The 21,830-nt window shown below is 41.5% G+C and overlaps 1 protein-coding gene across 1 annotated transcript in view; it reads right to left on the reverse strand.

The window, feature by feature from the left end:
* LOC139551373 (receptor-type tyrosine-protein phosphatase mu-like) overlaps nt 1-21,830 on the reverse strand; it is a 565,336-nt gene that overhangs the window by 246,159 nt on the left and 297,347 nt on the right. The window contains exon 11 of the mRNA XM_071362858.1: nt 13,851-14,127. Within this exon, the coding sequence (XP_071218959.1) occupies nt 13,851-14,127 (277 nt within the window). The remainder of the gene's footprint in view (nt 1-13,850; nt 14,128-21,830) is intronic.

Consider the following 21,830-nt stretch of genomic DNA (forward strand, 5'->3'; position numbering starts at 1 on the left):
CTATCACTAACCCTACAGTCTAACACTAACCCTACAGTCTATCACTAACCCTACAGTCTAACACTAACCCTACAGTCTATCACTAACCCTACAGTCTATCACTAACCCTACAGTCTATCACTAACCCTACAGTCTAACACTATCACTAACCCTACAGTCTATCACTAACCCTACAGTCTATCACTAACCCTACAGTCTATCACTAACCCTACAGTCTAACACTATCACTAACCCTACAGTCTATCACTAACCCTACAGTCTATCACTAACCCTACAGTCTATCACTAACCCTACAGTCTATCATCTAACCCTACAGTCTATCACTAACCCTACAGTCTAACACTAACACTAACCCTACAGTCTATCACTATCACTAACCCTACAGTCTATCACTAACCCTACAGTCTATCACTATCACTAACCCTACAGTCTATCACTAACCCTACAGTCTAACACTAACCCTACAGTCTAACACTAACCCTACAGTCTATCACTAACCCTACAGTCTATCACTAACCCTACAGTCTAACACTAACCCTACAGTCTAACACTAACCCTACAGTCTATCACTAACCCTACAGTCTAACACTAACCCTACAGTCTAACACTATCACTAACCCTACAGTCTATCACTAACCCTACAGTCTATCACTAACCCTACAGTGTAACACTAACCCTACAGTCTATCACTAACCCTACAGTCTATCACTAACCCTACAGTCTAACACTAACCCTACAGTCTAACACTAACCCTACAGTCTAACACTAACCCTACAGTCTAACACTAACCCTACAGTCTAACACTAACCCTACAGTCTAACACTAACCCTACAGTCTAACACTAACCCTACAGTCTAACACTATCACTAACCCTACAGTCTATCACTAACCCTACAGTCTATCACTAACCCTACAGTCTATCACTAACCCTACAGTATATCACTAACCCTACAGTCTATCACTAACCCTACAGTCTATCACTAACCCTACAGTCTATCACTAACCCTACAGTCTATCACTAACCCTACAGTCTAACACTAACCCTACAGTCTAACACTAACCCTACAGTCTATCACTAACCCTACAGTCTAACACTAACCCTACAGTCTATCACTAACCCTACAGTCTAACACTAACCCTACAGTCTAACACTAACCCTACAGTCTATCACTAACCCTACAGTCTATCACTAACCCTACAGTCTATCACTAACCCTACAGTCTATCACTAACCCTACAGTCTGTCACTAACCCTACAGTCTAACACTAACCCTACAGTCTATCACTAACCCTACAGTCTATCACTAACCCTACAGTCTATCACTAACCCTACAGTCTAACACTATCACTAACCCTACAGTCTATCACTAACCCTACAGTCTATCACTAACCCTACAGTCTATCACTAACCCTACAGTCTATCATCTAACCCTACAGTCTATCACTAACCCTACAGTCTAACACTATCACTAACCCTACAGTCTATCACTAACCCTACAGTCTATCACTAACCCTACAGTATATCACTAACCCTACAGTCTATCACTAACCCTACAGTCTATCACTAACCCTACAGTCTAACACTAACCCTACAGTCTATCACTAACCCTACAGTCTATCACTATCACTAACCCTACAGTCTATCACTAACCCTACAGTCTATCACTAACCCTACAGTCTATCAATAACCCTACAGTCTATCACTATCACTAACCCTACAGTCTATCACTAACCCTACAGTCTATCACTATCACTAACCCTACAGTCTATCACTAACCCTACAGTCTAACACTAACCCTACAGTCTAACACTAACCCTACAGTCTATCACTAACCCTACAGTCTATCACTAACCCTACAGTCTAACACTAACCCTAGAGTCTAACACTAACCCTACAGTCTATCACTAACCCTACAGTCTAACACTAACCCTACAGTCTAACACTATCACTAACCCTACAGTCTATCACTAACCCTACAGTCTATCACTAACCCTACAGTCTAACACTAACCCTACAGTCTATCACTAACCCTACAGTCTATCACTAACCCTACAGTCTAACACTAACCCTACAGTCTAACACTAACCCTACAGTCTAACACTAACCCTACAGTCTAACACTAACCCTACAGTCTAACACTAACCCTACAGTCTAACACTAACCCTACAGTCTAACACTATCACTAACCCTACAGTCTATCACTAACCCTACAGTCTATCACTAACCCTACAGTCTATCACTAACCCTACAGTATATCACTAACCCTACAGTCTATCACTAACCCTACAGTCTATCACTAACCCTACAGTCTATCACTAACCCTACAGTCTATCACTAACCCTACAGTCTAACACTAACCCTACAGTCTAACACTAACCCTACAGTCTATCACTAACCCTACAGTCTAACACTAACCCTACAGTCTATCACTAACCCTACAGTCTAACACTAACCCTACAGTCTAACACTAACCCTACAGTCTATCACTAACCCTACAGTCTATCACTAACCCTACAGTCTATCACTAACCCTACAGTCTATCACTAACCCTACAGTCTATCACTAACCCTACAGTCTAACACTAACCCTACAGTCTATCACTAACCCTACAGTCTATCACTAACCCTACAGTCTATCACTAACCCTACAGTCTATCACTAACCCTACAGTCTAACACTAACCCTACAGTCTATCACTAACCCTACAGTCTATCACTAACCCTACAGTCTATCACTAACCCTACAGTCTAACACTAACCCTACAGTCTATCACTAACCCTACAGTCTAACACTAACCCTACAGTCTATCACTAACCCTACAGTCTATCACTAACCCTACAGTCTATCACTAACCCTACAGTCTAACACTATCACTAACCCTACAGTCTATCACTAACCCTACAGTCTATCACTAACCCTACAGTCTATCACTAACCCTACAGTCTAACACTATCACTAACCCTACAGTCTATCACTAACCCTACAGTCTATCACTAACCCTACAGTCTATCACTAACCCTACAGTCTATCATCTAACCCTACAGTCTATCACTAACCCTACAGTCTAACACTAACACTAACCCTACAGTCTATCACTATCACTAACCCTACAGTCTATCACTAACCCTACAGTCTATCACTATCACTAACCCTACAGTCTATCACTAACCCTACAGTCTAACACTAACCCTACAGTCTAACACTAACCCTACAGTCTATCACTAACCCTACAGTCTATCACTAACCCTACAGTCTAACACTAACCCTACAGTCTAACACTAACCCTACAGTCTATCACTAACCCTACAGTCTAACACTAACCCTACAGTCTAACACTATCACTAACCCTACAGTCTATCACTAACCCTACAGTCTATCACTAACCCTACAGTCTAACACTAACCCTACAGTCTATCACTAACCCTACAGTCTATCACTAACCCTACAGTCTAACACTAACCCTACAGTCTAACACTAACCCTACAGTCTAACACTAACCCTACAGTCTAACACTAACCCTACAGTCTAACACTAACCCTACAGTCTAACACTAACCCTACAGTCTAACACTAACCCTACAGTCTAACACTATCACTAACCCTACAGTCTATCACTAACCCTACAGTCTATCACTAACCCTACAGTCTATCACTAACCCTACAGTATATCACTAACCCTACAGTCTATCACTAACCCTACAGTCTATCACTAACCCTACAGTCTATCACTAACCCTACAGTCTATCACTAACCCTACAGTCTAACACTAACCCTACAGTCTAACACTAACCCTACAGTCTATCACTAACCCTACAGTCTAACACTAACCCTACAGTCTATCACTAACCCTACAGTCTAACACTAACCCTACAGTCTAACACTAACCCTACAGTCTATCACTAACCCTACAGTCTATCACTAACCCTACAGTCTATCACTAACCCTACAGTCTATCACTAACCCTACAGTCTGTCACTAACCCTACAGTCTAACACTAACCCTACAGTCTATCACTAACCCTACAGTCTATCACTAACCCTACAGTCTATCACTAACCCTACAGTCTATCACTAACCCTACAGTCTAACACTAACCCTACAGTCTATCACTAACCCTACAGTCTATCACTAACCCTACAGTCTATCACTAACCCTACAGTCTAACACTAACCCTACAGTCTATCACTAACCCTACAGTCTAACACTAACCCTACAGTCTATCACTAACCCTACAGTCTATCACTAACCCTACAGTCTATCACTAACCCTACAGTCTAACACTATCACTAACCCTACAGTCTATCACTAACCCTACAGTCTATCACTAACCCTACAGTCTATCACTAACCCTACAGTCTAACACTATCACTAACCCTACAGTCTATCACTAACCCTACAGTCTATCACTAACCCTACAGTCTATCACTAACCCTACAGTCTATCATCTAACCCTACAGTCTATCACTAACCCTACAGTCTAACACTAACACTAACCCTACAGTCTATCACTAACACTAACCCTACAGTCTATCACTAACCCTACAGTCTAACACTAACCCTACAGTCTATCACTAACCCTACAGTCTATCACTAACCCTACAGTCTATCACTAACCCTACAGTCTATCACTAACCCTACAGTCTATCACTAACCCTACAGTCTATCACTAACCCTACAGTCTAACACTAACCCTACAGTTTATCACTAACCCTACAGTCTATCACTAACCCTACAGTCTATCACTAACCCTACAGTCTAACACTATCACTAACCCTACAGTCTATCACTAACCCTACAGTCTAACACTAACCCTACAGTATATCACTAACCCTACAGTCTAACACTAACCCTACAGTCTATCACTAACCCTACAGTCTATCACTAACCCTACAGTCTATCACTAACCCTACAGTCTATCACTAACCCTACAGTCTATCACTAACCCTACAGTCTATCACTAACCCTACAGTCTAACACTAACCCTACAGTCTAACACTAACCCTACAGTCTATCACTAACCCTACAGTCTATCACTAACCCTACAGTCTATCACTAACCCTACAGTCTATCACTAACCCTACAGTCTATCACTAACCCTACAGTCTATCACTAACCCTACAGTCTAACACTATCACTAACCCTACAGTCTATCACTAACCCTACAGTCTAACACTAACCCTACAGTCTATCACTAACCCTACAGTCTAACACTAACCCTACAGTCTAACACTAACCCTACAGTCTATCACTAACCCTACAGTCTATCACTAACCCTACAGTCTAACACTAACCCTACAGTCTATCACTAACCCTACAGTCTATCACTAACCCTACAGTCTAACACTAACCCTACAGTCTATCACTAACCCTACAGTCTATCACTAACCCTACAGTCTATCACTAACCCTACAGTCTAACACTAACCCTACAGTCTATCACTAACCCTACAGTCTAACACTATCACTAACCCTACAGTCTATCACTAACCCTACAGTCTATCACTAACCCTACAGTCTATCACTAACCCTACAGTCTATCACTAACCCTACAGTCTATCACTAACACTACAGTCTATCACTAACCCTACAGTCTATCACTAACCCTACAGTCTATCACTAACCCTACAGTCTAACACTAACCCTACAGTCTAACACTAACCCTACAGTCTATCACTAACCCTACAGTCTATCACTAACCCTACAGTCTAACACTAACCCTACAGTCTATCACTAACCCTACAGTCTAACACTAACCCTACAGTCTAACACTAACCCTACAGTCTATCACTAACCCTACAGTCTATCACTAACCCTACAGTCTAACACTAACCCTACAGTCTATCACTAACCCTACAGTCTAACACTAACCCTACAGTCTATCACTAACCCTACAGTCTAACACTAACCCTACAGTCTATCACTAACCCTACAGTCTATCACTAACCCTACAGTCTATCACTAACCCTACAGTCTATCACTAACCCTACAGTCTATCACTAACCCTACAGTCTAACACTATCACTAACCCTACAGTCTATCACTAACCCTACAGTCTATCACTAACCCTACAGTCTATCACTAACCCTACAGTATATCACTAACCCTACAGTCTATCACTAACCCTACAGTCTATCACTAACCCTACAGTCTAACACTAACCCTACAGTCTATCACTAACCCTACAGTCTATCACTAACCCTACAGTCTATCACTAACCCTACAGTCTATCACTAACCCTACAGTCTAACACTAACCCTACAGTCTATCACTAACCCTACAGTCTATCACTAACCCTACAGTCTAACACTAACCCTACAGTCTATCACTAACCCTACAGTCTATCACTAACCCTACAGTCTATCACTAACCCTACAGTATATCACTAACCATACAGTCTATCACTAACCCTACAGTCTATCACTAACCCTACAGTCTATCACTAACCCTACAGTCTATCACTAACCCTACAGTCTATCACTAACACTAACCCTACAGTCTATCACTAACCCTACAGTATATCACTAACCATACAGTCTATCACTAACCCTACAGTCTATCACTAACCCTACAGTCTATCACTATCACTAACTCTACAGTCTATCACTAACCCTACAGTCTAACACTATCACTAACCCTACAGTCTATCACTAACCCTACAGTCTAACACTAACCCTACAGTCTATCACTAACCCTACAGTCTATCACTAACCCTACAGTCTATCACTAACCCTACAGTCTATCACTAACCCTACAGTCTAACACTATCACTAACCCTACAGTCTATCACTAACCCTACAGTCTATCACTAACCCTACAGTCTATCACTAACCCTACAGTATATCACTAACCCTACAGTCTATCACTAACCCTACAGTCTATCACTAACCCTACAGTCTAACACTAACCCTACAGTCTATCACTAACCCTACAGTCTATCACTAACCCTACAGTCTATCACTAACCCTACAGTCTATCACTAACCCTACAGTCTAACACTAACCCTACAGTCTATCACTAACCCTACAGTCTATCACTAACCCTACAGTCTATCACTAACCCTACAGTCTAACACTAACCCTACAGTCTAACACTAACCCTACAGTCTATCACTAACCCTACAGTCTAACACTAACCCTACAGTCTATCACTAACCCTACAGTCTAACACTAACCCTACAGTCTAACACTAACCCTACAGTCTATCACTAACCCTACAGTCTATCACTAACCCTACAGTCTATCACTAACCCTACAGTCTATCACTAACCCTACAGTCTATCACTAACCCTACAGTCTAACACTAACCCTACAGTCTATCACTAACCCTACAGTCTATCACTAACCCTACAGTCTATCACTAACCCTACAGTCTATCACTAACCCTACAGTCTAACACTAACCCTACAGTCTATCACTAACCCTACAGTCTATCACTAACCCTACAGTCTATCACTAACCCTACAGTCTAACACTAACCCTACAGTCTATCACTAACCCTACAGTCTAACACTAACCCTACAGTCTATCACTAACCCTACAGTCTATCACTAACCCTACAGTCTATCACTAACCCTACAGTCTAACACTATCACTAACCCTACAGTCTATCACTAACCCTACAGTCTATCACTAACCCTACAGTCTATCACTAACCCTACAGTCTAACACTATCACTAACCCTACAGTCTATCACTAACCCTACAGTCTATCACTAACCCTACAGTCTATCACTAACCCTACAGTCTATCATCTAACCCTACAGTCTATCACTAACCCTACAGTCTAACACTAACACTAACCCTACAGTCTATCACTATCACTAACCCTACAGTCTATCACTAACCCTACAGTCTATCACTATCACTAACCCTACAGTCTATCACTAACCCTACAGTCTAACACTAACCCTACAGTCTAACACTAACCCTACAGTCTATCACTAACCCTACAGTCTATCACTAACCCTACAGTCTAACACTAACCCTACAGTCTAACACTAACCCTACAGTCTATCACTAACCCTACAGTCTAACACTAACCCTACAGTCTAACACTATCACTAACCCTACAGTCTATCACTAACCCTACAGTCTATCACTAACCCTACAGTCTAACACTAACCCTACAGTCTATCACTAACCCTACAGTCTATCACTAACCCTACAGTCTAACACTAACCCTACAGTCTAACACTAACCCTACAGTCTAACACTAACCCTACAGTCTAACACTAACCCTACAGTCTAACACTAACCCTACAGTCTAACACTAACCCTACAGTCTAACACTAACCCTACAGTCTAACACTATCACTAACCCTACAGTCTATCACTAACCCTACAGTCTATCACTAACCCTACAGTCTATCACTAACCCTACAGTATATCACTAACCCTACAGTCTATCACTAACCCTACAGTCTATCACTAACCCTACAGTCTATCACTAACCCTACAGTCTATCACTAACCCTACAGTCTAACACTAACCCTACAGTCTAACACTAACCCTACAGTCTATCACTAACCCTACAGTCTAACACTAACCCTACAGTCTATCACTAACCCTACAGTCTAACACTAACCCTACAGTCTAACACTAACCCTACAGTCTATCACTAACCCTACAGTCTATCACTAACCCTACAGTCTATCACTAACCCTACAGTCTATCACTAACCCTACAGTCTGTCACTAACCCTACAGTCTAACACTAACCCTACAGTCTATCACTAACCCTACAGTCTATCACTAACCCTACAGTCTATCACTAACCCTACAGTCTATCACTAACCCTACAGTCTAACACTAACCCTACAGTCTATCACTAACCCTACAGTCTATCACTAACCCTACAGTCTATCACTAACCCTACAGTCTAACACTAACCCTACAGTCTATCACTAACCCTACAGTCTAACACTAACCCTACAGTCTATCACTAACCCTACAGTCTATCACTAACCCTACAGTCTATCACTAACCCTACAGTCTAACACTATCACTAACCCTACAGTCTATCACTAACCCTACAGTCTATCACTAACCCTACAGTCTATCACTAACCCTACAGTCTAACACTATCACTAACCCTACAGTCTATCACTAACCCTACAGTCTATCACTAACCCTACAGTCTATCACTAACCCTACAGTCTATCATCTAACCCTACAGTCTATCACTAACCCTACAGTCTAACACTAACACTAACCCTACAGTCTATCACTAACACTAACCCTACAGTCTATCACTAACCCTACAGTCTAACACTAACCCTACAGTCTATCACTAACCCTACAGTCTATCACTAACCCTACAGTCTATCACTAACCCTACAGTCTATCACTAACCCTACAGTCTATCACTAACCCTACAGTCTATCACTAACCCTACAGTCTAACACTAACCCTACAGTTTATCACTAACCCTACAGTCTATCACTAACCCTACAGTCTATCACTAACCCTACAGTCTAACACTATCACTAACCCTACAGTCTATCACTAACCCTACAGTCTAACACTAACCCTACAGTATATCACTAACCCTACAGTCTAACACTAACCCTACAGTCTATCACTAACCCTACAGTCTATCACTAACCCTACAGTCTATCACTAACCCTACAGTCTATCACTAACCCTACAGTCTATCACTAACCCTACAGTCTATCACTAACCCTACAGTCTAACACTAACCCTACAGTCTAACACTAACCCTACAGTCTATCACTAACCCTACAGTCTATCACTAACCCTACAGTCTATCACTAACCCTACAGTCTATCACTAACCCTACAGTCTATCACTAACCCTACAGTCTATCACTAACCCTACAGTCTAACACTATCACTAACCCTACAGTCTATCACTAACCCTACAGTCTAACACTAACCCTACAGTCTATCACTAACCCTACAGTCTAACACTAACCCTACAGTCTAACACTAACCCTACAGTCTATCACTAACCCTACAGTCTATCACTAACCCTACAGTCTAACACTAACCCTACAGTCTATCACTAACCCTACAGTCTATCACTAACCCTACAGTCTAACACTAACCCTACAGTCTATCACTAACCCTACAGTCTATCACTAACCCTACAGTCTATCACTAACCCTACAGTCTAACACTAACCCTACAGTCTATCACTAACCCTACAGTCTAACACTATCACTAACCCTACAGTCTATCACTAACCCTACAGTCTATCACTAACCCTACAGTCTATCACTAACCCTACAGTCTATCACTAACCCTACAGTCTATCACTAACACTACAGTCTATCACTAACCCTACAGTCTATCACTAACCCTACAGTCTATCACTAACCCTACAGTCTAACACTAACCCTACAGTCTAACACTAACCCTACAGTCTATCACTAACCCTACAGTCTATCACTAACCCTACAGTCTAACACTAACCCTACAGTCTATCACTAACCCTACAGTCTAACACTAACCCTACAGTCTAACACTAACCCTACAGTCTATCACTAACCCTACAGTCTATCACTAACCCTACAGTCTAACACTAACCCTACAGTCTATCACTAACCCTACAGTCTAACACTAACCCTACAGTCTATCACTAACCCTACAGTCTAACACTAACCCTACAGTCTATCACTAACCCTACAGTCTATCACTAACCCTACAGTCTATCACTAACCCTACAGTCTATCACTAACCCTACAGTCTATCACTAACCCTACAGTCTAACACTATCACTAACCCTACAGTCTATCACTAACCCTACAGTCTATCACTAACCCTACAGTCTATCACTAACCCTACAGTATATCACTAACCCTACAGTCTATCACTAACCCTACAGTCTATCACTAACCCTACAGTCTAACACTAACCCTACAGTCTATCACTAACCCTACAGTCTATCACTAACCCTACAGTCTATCACTAACCCTACAGTCTATCACTAACCCTACAGTCTAACACTAACCCTACAGTCTATCACTAACCCTACAGTCTATCACTAACCCTACAGTCTAACACTAACCCTACAGTCTATCACTAACCCTACAGTCTATCACTAACCCTACAGTCTATCACTAACCCTACAGTATATCACTAACCATACAGTCTATCACTAACCCTACAGTCTATCACTAACCCTACAGTCTATCACTAACCCTACAGTCTATCACTAACCCTACAGTCTATCACTAACACTAACCCTACAGTCTATCACTAACCCTACAGTATATCACTAACCATACAGTCTATCACTAACCCTACAGTCTATCACTAACCCTACAGTCTATCACTATCACTAACTCTACAGTCTATCACTAACCCTACAGTCTAACACTATCACTAACCCTACAGTCTATCACTAACCCTACAGTCTAACACTAACCCTACAGTCTATCACTAACCCTACAGTCTATCACTAACCCTACAGTCTATCACTAACCCTACAGTCTAACACTAACCCTACAGTCTATCACTAACCCTACAGTCTATCACTAACCCTACAGTCTATCACTATCACTAACCCTACAGTCTATCACTAACCCTACAGTCTATCACTAACCCTACAGTCTATCACTAACCCTACAGTCTATCACTAACCCTACAGTCTATCACTAACACTAACCCTACAGTCTATCACTAACCCTACAGTCTATCACTAACACTAACCCTACAGTCTATCACTATCACTAACCCTACAGTCTATCACTAACCCTACAGTCTATCACTAACCCTACAGTCTATCACTAACCCTACAGTCTATCACTAACCCTACAGTCTATCACTAACCCTACAGTCTATCACTAACCCTACAGTCTAACACTAACCCTACAGTCTATCACTAACCCTACAGTCTAACACTAACCCTACAGTCTATCACTAACCCTACAGTCTATCACTAACCCTACAGTCTATCACTAACCCTACAGTCTAACACTAACCCTACAGTCTATCACTAACCCTACAGTCTATCACTAACCCTACAGTCTATCACTAACCCTACAGTCTAACACTAACCCTACAGTCTATCACTAACCCTACAGTCTATCACTAACCCTACAGTCTATCACTAACCCTACAGTCTATCACTAACCCTACAGTCTATCACTAACCCTACAGTCTATCACTAACCCTACAGTCTATCACTAACACTAACCCTACAGTCTATCACTAACCCTACAGTCTATCACTAACCCTACAGTCTAACACTATCACTAACCCTACAGTCTATCACTAACCCTACAGTCTATCACTAACCCTACAGTCTATCACTAACCCTACAGTCTATCACTAACCCTACAGTCTATCACTAACCCTACAGTCTATCACTAACCCTACAGTCTATCACTAACCCTACAGTCTATCACTAACCCTACAGTCTATCACTAACCCTACAGTCTAACACTAACCCTACAGTCTATCACTATCACTAACCCTACAGTCTATCACTAACCCTACAGTCTATCACTAACCCTACAGTCTATCACTAACCCTACAGTCTATCACTAACCCTACAGTCTATCACTAACCCTACAGTCTATCACTAACACTAACCCTACAGTCTATCACTAACCCTACAGTCTAACACTAACCCTACAGTCTATCACTAACACTAACCCTACAGTCTATCACTAACCCTACAGTCTATCACTAACCCTACAGTCTAACACTAACCCTACAGTCTATCACTAACCCTACAGTCTATCACTAACCCTACAGTCTATCACTAACCCTACAGTCTATCACTAACCCTACAGTCTATCACTAACCCTACAGTCTAACACTAACCCTACAGTCTATCACTAACCCTACAGTCTATCACTAACCCTACAGTCTATCACTAACCCTACAGTCTATCACTAACCCTACAGTCTATCACTAACCCTACAGTCTAACACTAACCCTACAGTCTAACACTAACCCTACAGTCTAACACTAACCCTACAGTCTATCACTAACCCTACAGTTTATCACTAACCCTACAGTCTATCACTAACCCTACAGTCTAACACTAACCCTACAGTCTATCACTAACCCTACAGTCTATCACTAACCCTACAGTCCATAAAGTCAGTATATCATTTCGACTTTAAATAAAGCATCAGTTTTCAAGCTGTTTAAAACAATGTGGACTAATCAAAGATATGTTTAAGAACACATTCTTATTTACAATGACGGCCTTCACCGGTCAAACCTGGACGACGCTGGGCCAATTGTGTGCCACCCCATGGGACTCCCAATCATGGCCGGTTGGTATACAGCCTGGATATCGAACCAGGGTGTCTGTAGTGACGCCTCAAGCACTGAGATGCAGTGTTTTATAAGGAGTAAGATAATTATATATGTTTCTATTGTGTGAAATCACCCATTTATTTTGGTGCCACCATCTGAAAAAGTTAGTGGCACCAGTACCACCAGGGGAAAACGTTAGTGGCACCAGTACCACCAGGGGAAAACGTTAGTGGCACCAGTACCACCAGGGGAAAAACGTTAGTGGCACCAGTACCACCAGGGGACAACGTTAGTGGCACCAGTACCACCAGGGGAAAACGTTAGTGGCACCAGTACCACCAGGGGAAAACGTTAGTGGCACCAGTACCACCAGGGGAAAACGTTAGTGGCACCAGTACCACCAGGGGACAACGTTAGTAGCACCAGTACCACCAGGGGAAAACGTTAGTGGCACCAGTACCACCAGGGGAAAACGTTAGTGGCACCAGTACCACCAGGGAAATTGTTAGTGGCACCAGTACCACCAGGGGACAACGTTAGTGGCACCAGTACCACCAGGGGAAAACGTTAGTCTGGAACCCTGCCACACCAATAGCGTAATATTCCTAGAAGAGGTACCCACCCCGTTAGCCGTGCTGACAGCCTGGTAGTAGATGCTGTAGCTCTTCTGGGGCAGTAGGGGGGCGTTCCAGTATCCACCGTAGGTCTTGTTGTCTCCCACAGTGAAGGGTTGAGGAGCCTGTAGACCCACGGCGGGGAACTCAGCTGTGAAGTAGTACTGGGAGTTTAGGACCGTGGAGTTCTGGAAGTGGATGGGGACAGGGTAACAGCGGAGAATCTCAACCGCACCCCTCCTCGCCCTCCGAGGCCTCTCCTCTTCTACCACCACCTGGTATACACTGAGGGGGAGAAGGAGGGGAGAGAAGGAGGGGAGAGAGGGGGAGAAGGGGAGAAAGAGGGGAGAGAGGGGGAGAAGGAGGGGGGAGAAGGAGGGGAGAAGGGGGGGAGAGAGGGGGAGAAGGAGGGGGGAGAAGGAGGGGAGAGAGGGGGAGAAGGGGAGAAAGAGGGGAGAGAGGGGGAGGAGAGGGGGAGAAGGGGAGAAAGAGGGGAGAGAGGGGGAGAAGGAGGGGGGAGAAGGAGGGGAGAGAGGGGGAGAAGTGGAGAAAGAGGGGAGAGAGGGGAGAGAGAGGGAGAAGGAGGGGGGAGAAGGAGGGGAGAGTGGGGGAGAAGGGGAGAAAGATGGGAGAGAGGGGGAGAAGGGGAAAGGAGAATATGGGGGGATACGTGAATACATTATTCAAGAATTGCAGATTTCTAAAATAAATTATTTGTTTGATTTTAAATAACCAACTAATTTGTTTTAATTTGCTTACCAAGAAACCCAGTTAAACCTGTAATACTGTATACTTAACACTTTATCCTTAATACGTTATCCTTAATACGTTATCCTTAATACTTTATCCTTAACACTTTATCCTTAATACTTTATCCGTAACACGTTATCCTTAATACTTTATCCTTAATACTTTATCCTTTATCCTTAATACTGTATCCTTAACACTTTATCCTTAATACTTTATCATTAATACTTTATCCTTAATACTTTATCCTTAATACTTTATCCTTAATACTTTATCCTGAATACTTTATCCTTAATACTTTATCCTTAATACTTTATCCTTAATACTTTATCCGTAATACTTTATCCTTAATACTGTATCCTTAATACTTTATCCTTTATCCTTAATACTGTATCCTTAATACGTTATCCTTAATACGTTATTCGTAATACTTTATCCTTAATACTGTATCCTTAATACTTTATCCTTAATACTTTATCCTTAATACTTTATCCTTAATACTTTATCCTGAATACTTTATCCTTTATCCTTAATACGTTATCCTTAATACTTAATACTTTATCCGTAATACGTTATCCTTAATACTTTATCCTTAATACTTTATCCTTAACACTTTATCCTTAATACTTTATCCTTAATACTTTATCCTTAACACTTTATCCTTAATACTTTATCATTAATACTTTATCATTAATACTTTATCATTAATACTTTATCCTTAATACTTTATCATTAATACTTTATCCTTAATACTTTATCCGTAATACTTTATCCTTAATACTTTATCATTAACACTTTATCCTTAATACTTTATCATTAATACTTTATCATTAATACTTTATCCTTAATACTTTATCCTTTATCCGTAATACTTTATCCCTAATACTTTATCATTAATACTTTATCCTTAATACTTTATCCTGAATACTTTATCCTTAATACTTTATCCTGAATACTTTATCCTTAATACTTTATCCTGAATACTTTATCCTGAATACTTTATCCTGAATACTTTATCCTTATTACGTTATCATTAACACTTTATCCGTAACACTTTATCCTTAAAGGGACATTTCTAAAACGTTGGGGTGGTGCTGGATGTTGAATATGAAGAAGAAACATTTAATACCGTATCCTGTTTTAGTATGACTATTATCACCTCATACCTAAAATGTTTTTCTACGAACCGAAACTCTGTCTTTTTAGTTCCCTCATCCTGTCCTTCTGAGACCCTAGTGTCCTGACATCACCTGCCCTCTGACCTCTAACCCCTGCCCTCTGCTCTCATTAGGGGACATTTCATTAGTGTTGTGATTCCTCCTGTAACCTCTCAGCAGCAGTTCATATTTCATCATCTCTCTCCACCCAGTCCAGCTGAACTAAGAAGAAGAGAGACCAAAGTCACTACTAACACTGGATGGCTCTTCTATAAGGAAGGCTCTGAGAGAATGATGTGGTTTCACTTCAACATTGGGGGGACTAGACCCTGTGGTTTCATTTCAACATTGGGGGGACTAGACCCTGTGGTTTCATTTCAACATTGGGGGGGACTAGACCCTGTGGTTTCATTTCAACATGGGGGGACTAGACCCTGTGGTTTCATTTCAACATTGGGGGGGACTAGACCCTGTGGTTTCATTTCAACATGGGGGGACTAGACCCTGTGGTTTCATTTCAACATTGGGGGGGACTAGACCCTGTGGTTTCATTTCAACATTGGGGGGGACTAGACCCTGTGGTTTCATTTCAACATTGGGGGGGACTAGACCCTGTGGTTTCATTTCAACATTGGGGGGACTAGACCCTGTGGTTTCATTTCAACATTGAGGGGGACTAGACCCTGTGGTTTCATTTCAACATTGGGGGGACTAGACCCTGTGGTTTCATTTCAACATTGGGGGGGACTAGACCCTGTGGTTTCATTTCAACATTGGGGGGACTAGACCCTGTGGTTTCATTTCAACATTGGGGGGGACTAGACCCTGTGGTTTCATTTCAACATTGGGGTGGACTAGACCCTGTGGTTTCATTTCAACATTGGGGGGACTAGACCCTGTGGTTTCATTTCAACATTGGGGGGGACTAGACCCTGTGGTTTCATTTCAACATTGGGGGGACTAGACCCTGTGGTTTCATTTCAACATTGGGGGGACTAGACCCTGTGGTTTCATTTCAACATTGGGGGGACTAGACTAGACTCAATATTATGAAGGTGTTCCTAATGTTTTGTACAATCAGTGTATAAAGACAAAATGGTGAAGTAAGACAGAGAACTCTGAGCAGAGCTAGTATTTTATACTTTCAGTAGCTATTAATAACGACAGACATCTGGGAAAATGCCTTTAGAGGCAGAGGGAGCCACTAGTAGTTAACGTAGACTTATGTAATTTAATCAACTATATTTATACACTGTTCACTTTATATTCCCAGATAACCTTTCAAACGCACGTTTTCCAGACAAACCTGGAATATATTAGATATATTAGAAAATCCTAAAGTCAGATTACCATTACCGTTTACAGTCATCTTTATGGTCGAATGGTTGTTGGCTATAGCTCGCTGCATACAGCCTGACCTCACTGTAGCCTCGGCCATAGGCCATAGGCTCAGAATTAGATGTTGTTTTCTTGTTTTTTCCCCAACATGGGTTTCTGTCAAAGTTACATTGTTGCAATTACAGTGAACGTAACCCTTGGAAGTGATGATGTCACAACGGGACCTATAGAATGTTGAGGAAATCCCATGAAAGTTGAAAAAAAAAAAAAAAGAAGCTTAATAGTTGAAAAAGTATAAAATATATTTAAAAAGTTGTATAATAGCACGCTATTCCAGTGGATGTTTTAAAGGTGGATTGACGTGTCTAGCTGAACTCTCTAAGGTCGATGTCTGCACCGCCGCAGCAATCTAATTAGCATAATACAACAATCCCCATAAGGTTAACATAGAGATATCTTGTCCGAACAGTTTGGGCAACAGACTAATATGAAAGGTGAGACTCTCACGAACATGTACAGTACCATTCAAAAGTTTGGACACACCTACTCATTCAAGGGTTTTTCTTTATTTTTTTATTTTTTCTACATTGTAGAATAATAGTGAAGACATCAAAACTATGAAATAACACACATGGAATCATGTAGTAACCAAAAAAGTGCTAAATAAATCAAAATCTATTTAATATTTGAGATACTGTACTTCAAAGTAGCCTCCCTTCAACAAGATGACAGCTTTACACACCCTTGGCGTTCTCTCAACCAGCTTCATGAGGTAGTCACCTGGAATGCATTTCAATTAACATGTGTGACTTGTTAAAAGTATTTTTTTTTTTAAATGTATTTCCTTCTTAATGTGTTTGAGCCAATCAGTTGTGTTGTGACAAGGTAGGAGTGGTATACAGAAGATAGCCCTATTTGGTAAATGACCAAGTCCATATTATGGCAAGAACAGCTCAAATAAGCAAAGCGAAACGACAGTCCATCATTACTTTAAAACAGGAAGGTCAGTCAATCTGGAAAATGTTAAGAACTTTGAAAGTTTCTTCCAGTGCAGTTGCAAAAACTATCAAGTGCTATGATGAAACTGGCTCTCATGCGGACCGCCACAGGACAGGAAGACCCAGAGTTACCTTTACTGCGGAGGATAAGTTCATTAGAGTTAACTGCTCCTCAGATTGCAGCCAAAAATAAATGTGACAGACACATCTCAACATCAACTGTTCAGAAGAGACTGCGTGGATCAGGCCTTCATGGTCGAATTTCAGCAAAGAAACCACTACTAAAGGACACAAATAATAAGAAGAGACTTGCTTGGGCCAAGAAACACAAGTAATGGACATTAGACTGGTGGAAATCTGTCCTTTGGTCTGGTGAGTCCAAATTTGAGATTTTGGTTCCAACAGCTGTGTCTTTATGAGACGCAGAGTAGGTGAACAGATGATCTCCGCATGTGTGGTTCCCACCGTGAAACTTGGATGGGGAGGTGTGATGGTGTGGGGGTGCTTTTCTGGTGACACTGTCTGTGATTGTTTTAGAATTCAAGGCACACTTAACCATCATGGCTACCACAGCATTCTGCAGAGAAATTATCTGGTTTGCGCTTAGTAGGACGATCTTTTGTTTTTCAAAAGGACTATTGTGTCTTTACTATCATTAATGTTATAAAGACTGTTTTATCAAAGCGATTAACTATGTTTAATTATTACAATGATTAAATTAATCCTGTAACTCATTAGCAATCTTGGGGCAGAATGGAAAAAGTTTATTTAATGAGTTACCGTTTTCCGAATTAACTCTTAAATATATAAAGTTCTCTTACATTTCAGTCATCAATCAGTCATTAATTAATTGTTAACTTCTACTGTATCAGTCTCATTCTGAATGTCGCAAAATCATTGGATATCTGCACGAGCATAAATGATGAATCAGTGATATAAAATTGGCTTAATTATTAAATTACTAACTAACTAAATAATCACACAGAATTACATACACACAAACAGAATTGCTTACGCATTGATTACTACATAATGCAATGACAGGTCCCTAGTGGACTTAACCGGTATGACTGCTTGTTACACAAAATGAAAAAGGAGGGGCATGTAAGAAAGAGCGGGAGAAAAGACAACGGACTTCACTATCGTACACACAGCTGATATCTTCACTCATGGAAATGCTAATACTTTGCACATGAACGGCCGTTCATTAGAAAATAATTGCAATATACATATTTATGATTGTATGCCTTTGTTGTCTCTCTGTTGAAATCGCTAGTCCATTTTCTGGAGAATCAGTTGACAGAAAGTCTCCGGCTTTGTAAGTCTCTGGTTGTCGACCAGAAGTCACCATGTCCTTTGTAGTCGTTGCTTGTTCAGTGGCTCTGTTCCTTAGAATAGAGTGGTGAGAGGAAACAGACTGTGAATGTGTAGTCTTTAGTTTTGTAGATGTTTTAACCATTTGTAACGTATTCAGCTGGCGCTGCACGTAGCTGGTCTATAGAGTCTAACTATTCGTGACGTCCGGTTCACACTGCCCGCCTGAATGGTCTTGTAGAGATTCCGTCCGTACCTTTTAGCTCACGCAGTTGGTCTCGTTGGCCTAATGTACATTTTGTCATGAGTCCTATTTATGCATTCGTGGGAAAAGTACCCTCCTTTTGTCATAATGTCTGTGCTTTACGTGGGTGTGGTCACTGACTGGTTAAGACTTCATATGAAACACTATTATCTCATTTAGAAGGCTAAATTCACATTACATCTTCTCACAAATAGTTTCATATTTAATCATATAAGTTCCACAACATTTGGATGTGACCCTGACAACTGGGAAATATATACATTCAGAGATACAGTTATGTTGTTATACTGTTATTGTCACGTTCCTGACCTATTTCTGTTAGTTTGTTGTATGTGTTAGTTGGTCAGGACGTGAGTTTGGGTGGGCATTCTATGTTGTCTGTTTCTATGTTGGTTTAAGGGTTGCCTGGTATGGCTCTCAATTAGAGGCAGGTGTTTGGCGTTCCTCTAATTGAGAGTCATATTTAGGTAGGTTGTTTCACAGTGTTCGTTGTGGGTGGTTGTCTTCCGTGTCTGTATGTTATTTCGTACCACACGGGACTGTTTCGGTTTGTATGTAGTCTGTTCCTGTTCGTGCGTTCTTCGTGTCTATGTAAGTTCTCATGTTTAGGTCAGTCTACGTCGTTTGTTATTTTGTATCATTTCAAGTGTAGTTCGTGTTAGTTTTTTCGTCTTGTCAATAAATTCATTATGTATTCACAACCCGCTGCACCTGGGTTCAATCCCTGCTCCTCCTCTTAGGACAGCCGTTACAGTTATCCCAAAACAACAACTGTCTGTCATAATTATTTTTTTAAGTACCCACGGACAATTCCAACTGTTTAAAATATTGTTTAATTCCCCACTTTTGGATGGAGTTTTGGCAGTCAATAATGTCTTTGTTCTCCATAGGTTCTCTCCCTCAATACTCCATGGGAGTGAAGGGAAAGCTGGCATCAAGGCAAAGGGTGGCTACTTTAAATAATCTATAATCTAAAATATATTTTGATTTGTTAAACACTTTTTGGTTACAACATGATTCCATATGTGTTATTTCATAGTTGTGATGTCTTCACTATTATTCTACAATGTAGAAAATAGTACAAATAAAGAAAAACCCTTCTACCCTCATTGTAGAATAATGAGTAGGTGTGTTCAAACATTTTGACTGGTACTGTACATGCCCGGTTGCTTTGCTCACAGGCCTCACAAGACTCATCTGAAGGTTCCCTACAAAGGGCTTGCAGTTCCCTACAAAGGGCTTACAGTTCCCTACAAAGGCTTACAGTTCCCTACAAAGGGCTTGCAGTTCCCTACAAAGGGCTTGCAGTTCCCTACAAAGGGCTTACAGTTCCCTACAAAAGGGCTTGCAGTTCCCTACAAAGGGCTTACAGTTCCCTACAAAGGGCTTACAGTTCCCTACAAAGGGCTTACAGTTCCCTACAAAGGGCTTGCAGTTCCCTACAAAGGACTTGCAGTTCCCTACAAAGGGCTTGCAGTTCCCTACAAAGGGCTTGCAGTTCCCTACAAAGGGCTTGCAGTTCCCTACAAAGGGCTTACAGTTCCCTACAAAGGGCTTGCAATTCCCTACAAAGGGATTGCAGTTCCCTACAAAGGGCTTGCAGTTCCCTACAAAGGGCTTACAGTTCCCTACAAAGGGCTTACAGTTCCCTACAAAGGGCTTACAGTTCCCTACAAAGGGCTTACAGTTCCCTACAAAGGGCTTACAGTTCCCTACAAAGGGCTTACAGTTCCCTACAAAGGGCTTACAGTTCCCTACAAAGGGCTTGCAGTTCCCTACAAAGGGCTTGCAGTTCCCTACAAAGGGCTTACAGTTCCCTACAAAGGGCTTACAGTTCCCTACAAAGGGCTCACAGTTCCCTACAAAGAGCTTGCAGTTCCCTACAAAGGGCTTACAGTTCCCTACAAAGGGCTTACAGTTCCCTACAAAGGGCTTGCAGTTCCCTACAAAGAGCTTACAGTTCCCTACAAAGGGCTTGCAGTTCCCTACAAAGGGCTTACAGTTCCCTACAAAGGGCTTGCAGTTCCCTACAAAGGGCGTACAGTTCCCTACAAAGGGCTTACAGTTCCCTACAAAGGGCTTACAGTTCCCTACAAAGGGCTTACAGTTCCCTACAAAGGGCTTGCAGTTCCCTACAAAGGGCTTACAGTTCCCTACAAAGAGCTTACA

The sequence above is a fragment of the Salvelinus alpinus genome, chromosome 23 (assembly GCF_045679555.1).
Source record: "Salvelinus alpinus chromosome 23, SLU_Salpinus.1, whole genome shotgun sequence".
Classification (NCBI taxonomy): Eukaryota; Metazoa; Chordata; class Actinopteri; order Salmoniformes; family Salmonidae; genus Salvelinus; species Salvelinus alpinus.